This window comes from Penaeus chinensis, chromosome 23 (genome assembly GCF_019202785.1).
Source record: "Penaeus chinensis breed Huanghai No. 1 chromosome 23, ASM1920278v2, whole genome shotgun sequence".
Classification (NCBI taxonomy): Eukaryota; Metazoa; Arthropoda; class Malacostraca; order Decapoda; family Penaeidae; genus Penaeus; species Penaeus chinensis.
The window spans coordinates 15,148,239-15,155,738 of NC_061841.1; the positions used below are offsets into that span (position 1 = coordinate 15,148,239).

At 33.0% G+C, this 7,500-nt stretch overlaps 1 protein-coding gene across 2 annotated transcripts in view; it reads right to left on the bottom strand.

Moving 5' to 3' along the window:
* LOC125037359 (enhancer of polycomb homolog 1-like) overlaps positions 1 to 4,402 on the bottom strand; it is a 36,508-nt gene extending 32,106 nt beyond the window's left edge. For both annotated transcript variants that reach the window (XM_047630466.1, XM_047630465.1), the window contains exon 1: positions 3,992 to 4,402. In XM_047630466.1, coding sequence (XP_047486422.1) covers positions 3,992 to 4,138 — 147 coding nt within the window. In that variant the 5' untranslated portion in view covers positions 4,139 to 4,402. The remainder of the gene's footprint in view (positions 1 to 3,991) is intronic.
* Positions 4,403 to 7,500: the final 3,098 nt, after the last annotated feature.

Genomic DNA, 7,500 nt, shown 5'->3' on the forward strand with positions numbered 1-7,500 from the left:
AACAAATTTATATTAAGCTTGACTCTAATCAAACTTAGACTAAGTGATTCATACATAATTAGCCAGGTACAAAAGCAGACCTACTAAGCTCTAATCCTTGGTAAAATTAAAGACTAAAGAAATTTAAACAATACCAAAATTCCTTTAAAGCAAATGATGATGAAAGAAAAAGAAATTAAAAATAAATGAAGGGGAAAAGAAAAGAGCATCTCATTTCAAAACTGCACCTACAAAACCCCACAGCCTCCACTGCTACCTGGTCATAAAGCCCCATACAGTAATCAAGGTGAACAAATTGAATAACATCTACATCCTAAAGTGAATAAACAAAGTTTTTTTTGTGACTTATTAATATGCCTTATCTCTTTATGGTATCTTGAAACAGAGGCAATAATCAGAAACATTACAAACATAGCAATACCAACATGAAATCAACAATAAAAATAATAATTATAGTACCAGTAATGATACCTCTAACAACTATGATATACTAAAATAGTAATATCAGTAATAATATTAGCTGTGGTAACAGTAACAATGGTAATAATATTAATGATAAAAATGATTAATCATTAAAAATATATAAATCAATAAAATAATGAATGAACTGTTTCATCCTCATCTACAGTTTTATTATAGAAATATTAGCAATGATAATAATAACATCATTATTAACATGCAAAATGTTACAATTACAAACAATAATTATTACAATAATCATTTGTAATAGCAGAAACATTTGAAATACTGGCAATAGCTGTTGTAGTAGTATTTATATACATGGTGAATGTTATCATTGACAGTACTAGTCATGGCATCCATATATATTAAATAATTGCTGCATTAACAGTAGTATCATCAATAGTAGTAGTACTAATAGTGGTATTTGCGGTTTAATAACAATAGTCTTATATAAGATATTGTGGTGTGTGTTACAGTAACTGTAATCATAGTAGTAATGATAGCAGCTGTAATAATACTAATAGCTATAAAACAAATTAAACATAACCATTATTAGACTGCTATAATTAATAAAAATATCAACATTCATAGTAATTGTATCAAATGGCACCATTATTAGCAGGGGCAACAATTATGCAAAGAAGAAGTAGCAACCACAACCAGTTATAGAAACAAACAATAGTCACAGTAGTACAAACATAGGGTATTTTGTATGCCATGTTAAGTAATCAAATGTGGCAAATGCATGGCTATCAACATATACTTTCTTGTTAAAGATAAATAAATAAATAATCAAACAGATTACAAGAATTAGAAGTATGACTAGTAGTCTTAGCAGCAGTAACTGAAGTACTATTAACTACTTGTTAACAATGATAACAACAGAGGTAGTACAAATATAAGTTGGTATCAAGTGTAAAAATAATTATGTCAATAATAATAAAAAATAACAATTATAATGATAACAGTGATAAAAAGGAAAAGAAAAGAAAAGAAAAGAGAAAGAATGCAAACAATGATGACAACAGTGATGATAACAATGACAATTATTATAATAATAATAATAATAATAATAATAATAATAATAACAATAATAATAATAATTACAATAAAATAATAACAACTCATGTTGTAATAATAATAAATACTATTATCATCATCATCGTTACTATTGTTAAAATAATAATAATAATAATAAATACTATTATCATCATCATCGTTACTATTGTTATAAAAATTATAATAATTATAATAATAATAATAATAATAATAATAATAATAATAATAATAATAATAATAATAGTAACTACAATTGTAATAATAACAATAATATAAAAAAACAATAATAATAATAATAAAAACAATAACAACAATAATATTAGTAATAATAAAATAATAATAATAATAATAATAATAATAATATTAATAATAACAATAGTAGTAATAATAATAATAATAATAATAATAATTATAATAATAACAATAATAATATTAATAATAATATTAATAATAATATTAATAATAATAATAATAATAATAATTATAATAATAATAATCATAGCAATAAAAGTGATGATAATGATGATGATAATTTGATAATCACGCAATAGTAACACGATGTGAAAAATAATTAATAAAGTAACAAGATTCAAAATTATGCAAATCATCTTGATAGAACGATATCAACATTAGCCTTTTACAATATAACTAAGAGGAAAACCATTATTAATACTAATATTAACAATGAAAATCTTTATAATTGCAATCATTATTATAGTGCCACAAATTTGGCAATGCCATATATATAATTCTACCCAAATCACAATATAGTGAGAATAAAAAATAAATAAATAAATAAATAAAGTGTCAAATTCAAAACAAACAAAATGTATCTTATCCTTTCTAATTAACGTTAAGCTGTCGAAAAAAAAAAAAAAATACTATTCTCAACTGATAACTTATCTATTCATTCAACATGACTGTTCTATCTATGACTTGCATGGAACATGATTCATGCAAATCCCTAGGTATGATTCTCAGGATTGTTGTTCCAGTTTTTAAGTCTTTTATTTATCTGAATTGCTGCTGCTGAGATATAAATGCTCTGAGTCTTCAATCTAGTAGGCTTACTGAGGTTATTCTATCAGGATCTTTAGTACCCAAATGATTAAGCAAGGCTCTTATCTTTCCCTAATCTCTTTAGAGAGACATGGAAAAAAGAAGTTAACAGATAACTACAAAATAATCTATTAACCGTCACCTTTCTTAGGCTTTAATACTTCAAGTTTATATTTATCATACTGAAATAGATATTAATTTAATTTTTTTTTTTTCTGAAACCTAGTATGAATTTCATTAAAAAAATTACAATTGGTTATAATTGAGATAATTCTTTATATTTTATACTGTTATTGTAAGTGTTCTTTACAACTACATTAGTTTCTTTGGTTATTCTTAACACTATGCAGTTATTTTGTAAATAATCATCAACAAATACATTCATGCAATTTTTACGTGAAATTTTATATCTATAACAAAGACAACAGAAAATTTTTTTAAATTGGCAATATCTAATCTTACACAACCAGTCTATCACACAAAACCAACAACCGCCTTAAATAACAAGTGAAACCATAATCCAATTCACGCCAACCCTGAATATTTTATCTGACCCGACATCATCTATGTGGATTAAGTGACTGCCCCGATCATACAAATAATCAAGATCGGCAAAGCCCTAATGACCAAATTTAATCAAAACTATAAAAGAACAAACGGAAATGACTTAAAAATCCTACACCGCCTATGAAGACGTTACACTAAATCCCCTTTTCTCCTTTCATTTGCTAAACAAAAAGCAAGTAAAAAATTAAATAAAAATACTCAGGGCCCTTCCTATACCCTCCACGATATCCCCATAGCAAAAAAAGAAAAGCGGATCAGCTGTTAAAAAATCTTTACTTTTCGCATCTGGCGCGCATGACAATTACACGTTATTTCCATGACAAATGACAATCTTTTCAAAAAGAATATGACTTATTTATGCCAGACACATGACAGACAACCACAATCAACATCCTACAATAGCTGTCACGCGATATTAAAGCCAATTTTGCATTTCTTCGAAGAATGACAGTTCACAAAACACACAATAACGAGTTAAAATCAAGTTGACGCATGACAAGACACATTCAACAAACACCCAAAAGCCATTTAGATTACCATAATCTTCAAACTAATTAAGAATAAGGCTAAATAAATTTCAGAAAAATTCCTAGTCTTCCCATGTCAAAAAATGTAAACACCGCCGCCCCCGCCGCCCACACTCGCTCCCGGCGCCGCAGCCCGAGAATTCCCGCCTGGCCCTTCGAAAACCGGGTCCCCGAGGGCGCCACACCCCCTGCCAGCGAGATTCCCCCCGAAAGGCAAATAAATATTTTTTTTCGAATTTGGCGCGAACGCAAATCCAAGATGGCGGCCGAGGGTGCCTCCCCTCCCCCCCTCCGCCTCTCGCCCTCGCTTTCCTCACCGTCTCTTCCTCCTTCTCCATCCCCGTGGGCATCTGGGGCACCGTGCGGTTGATGGCGTTGAACTCGGCATAGTCGGGGATGTCCTCCTGCCTGAACACGGGGATGGGCTTGGCGGCGTCCAGCTGCCTCGCCCGGAACTTGCTCATTTTCCCGAGCCTCTCTACGCGATCCCTGGCCGAGGAACACCACCCACGAAACACTCCATAATTCACTCTCACGGGGGGGCCGAGCGGCGCTGAGCCCACCGCTAAGCAAGGCGGCCGACACCTACGATCGGTCCATTTTGATGGATTTCGCTTTCCGACACACACAGGGGGATATTCGAGGGGAAAACAGTGATTCAGGTGGCCGGGAACCTCGGCGCAATCATGGCGGCTCTTCACACCACGCTCTGCGCGCCACTACGCCGCCAGCGCCGCCCCGCGCCGCCACCGCGCACTAATCGCCACGCCGCGCAGACCGTACTTTTCCTGGCGCCCGCCCGCGCCGCGCTCGCTTTTCGATTTTTTTGCGCCTTCGGATGGGGGGCTTGGGCGGCCTTAGGGGGCTCATGGGGATTGAAAAATACTTGTCTATCACATGATATTTTTGGTTTGCAGGTAAATGGGCCAGACTATGGGCGTGGCCGTCCTTTCATTGGAGCTTGTCACTCCCACAACACTCACTCCCTCCACAATTAAATTGGGAATATATAAAGCGAAGCAAAGATACACTCCCAGACATAAGTAAAAGGATACTTAAATGACTCATGCTCATCTTCCACGTCACAGCATCACGTGCTATAAGTTTTCTCGTGGCTGACCTTGCCAAAAAGCCCACCCTTCAAATGTGATGTAACACGTCCACAATTTCGCAATTAATTCCCCATGTATTACCATGTCTACAGCCTTTGTTTTCATCCATCTCTCCTTCATTTGTTATAAAGGATACAGTAACATTACATCCGCTATATCTAATCTTTAATTACGACATGTCACCTTTTTTCCTACTTTGTAACGAAAATGTACTTCCGTCTATCAAACAGCCTCTATTTCCATAAAATTGTCAGGAATCTTATTACTGCCATGCTATTATTGAGCAAAGGAGTTTTAGTGAAGTTATTTTGGATTTCATTTCAATTCTCACAATCTACATGTTCTTACTCTTTTATTAGTTGTCCTTTCAGTATAGTCATCATTTTGCAATCGACCTTGTTCAGGTCATTATTGCTACGAGTTCTTTACCATTACTTTTCTTACTTTTATTGTTATTTTGTTATTATTTCCGTGCTCATCCTTTTCGTTGTCACTGTTACAACTGGTGTTATTATCGTTATTTTTATCATTATCATTTTTTGTATTATCTTCCTTATTGCATAATGATTTTAGCAGTTTTTCCAGTACTAATTATATTGCAATTGCATGGTTGTTACTATTAATTAGTATTATTCCTAGAGCTTTCCATGGTCAACAGTTTTGCTTTTATTATCAAAACCTTACTGCATTATATTATTGTGATTTTCAATAGTATTATTACATTATTACCATCGTTGTTATTTTTATCATTGTTACTATGTTCATTATCATAAAAATAACTAATAATGTGTGATAATGAATAATATTATAATCTCTGTTACTGATACATTTATTATCATTCTCGTCATGAATACTGCTGTTGATTTTTTTTTTATCATCCTTATTATCATACGTATATACCATCAATATTTCAAGTGTTTTTTTCTTTCTTTGTTATATAGTAATATACCAAATATGTCGTGAGCATCACTATTCTTTATTGTTATCATAGTAATTCTATCTAATAGAATACTTCTTTTTTTTATTTGTCGTAATGTAATCATCATATGTATTACAATCATTATATTTTTTTTCTTTTTTTTGATTATGATGTTGAGAGCAATTACGCATTACCTTAATTTCGTCGCGGTTCGGCATTACCTTAAAATCGTTATCGATGTCTCACTATACGTCGTCTTTATTTCATCATTGTTCATTCTTACCGTCATCAATATTATAATGAGTAATTTCATAATAAACATATTTCTAATCACGATCACTATATGTCATTGTCACCTCTGCAATTAAGTCTCCACGTGTATATTTCAGACTTTATAATACTTACAAATATTGCTAATCTTTCCGATCTCAAAATCCTGATTTTATTCACGCTTAAGAATAGCCGCAGATAGTTAATTTAAAAAAATGTTTCGTTTGACAAGACAGTCTACAAATTTCAAATGTAAACCTTTTCATTGCCGAAAACTCTTCCGCGTGCCTTTAAAAAAAAATGGTATTGCCAAGGATTCGTTTATTACCTGTTTGAAAGTTAATGAATGGGAATAAAACTGACAACTTATTTTGGTGGGTTTTAAAAGATTTACTATTGTTTCAGAGTTGTGCATGCATGAGGTATTTGGTACTCTTGTAGTGTGCGGGTGTCCGGGGAGTTAGGAATCCGCTGCTGGAATTCGGAGAAGCGTATACAGCCATTCTCTATTGCTTGTTTACTTGCGATCCCGTTTGATGATTAGATAATAAACCTAGTTGCATTTCCAAGGTTATTTTGACTAATAAAGTGGTGCAGTAACATTACGCACTGCGAATTCACTGCACGTTTTCTGAAATTTCACCGGCGACGTTTGCTCGTAGGAAGTAGCTGGCAGACTCGACTAGTCTTCGTGCCATATGATGGTCATCCACTTTTGATTTCCTAGTCTCTTAGTTCTGTGTTTGTATGTGGAATCGCCAGAAGACAACTACAACAACACCTTTAATTTATATCTGACCCGTATCCACCCCTATTTGGAGAACCCTCATTCAAGATTTTGGATATTACGGGTTGAATGCGGTTGTAATTATCGATTGGTGTGGTACACAACGTCCGCAGACATCAATGGCCTAAATTTATTTCGCCGGTTCATAGGTCTCAATGGACGTTTCAGTAAGATCTCTTTTCTTAATGAATGACTAGAGTATTTCCATTCAGTAGAATATATGGAAAATGATTCAAGTGAAGTAATGCGAAGGAAAATCTCTCGACTTGAGTAAAACGTGCTCCTAATTGATTTAAAAATTTGAATTTGTTTTTATCACCAAGAGATGGTCAGATTACTCTAATGTTAAAAACATACTAAAGAGACACAATACAAGCAATACAAAGACATGTATCTTTCAGTTTTATTTACTTCTCAAAGGCAAGTGTGTATCAATATTCAAACACATCGTGTACGGGCAACCACCGGATGTACAAGTGTAATGCTTTTCCTTTAAATCACAAATTCCACATTCAGATTCAACTTGCAATACCTTTCAGTACATTCAAAATTAAACGTAAGATATGCCTTTCAAAATGTAGTGGATGACAGCTGGCTCTATGAACAAAACACTGCTCAAATAATCGCACAGTAATAGCCAAAATGGTATCTCCATTCTAAGGCCAATGACTTAGGTCCTTCTTGCTTACGACGTCTGGAAAGATAAAACGCTTATTTATATTGTCACAACTGATGGAC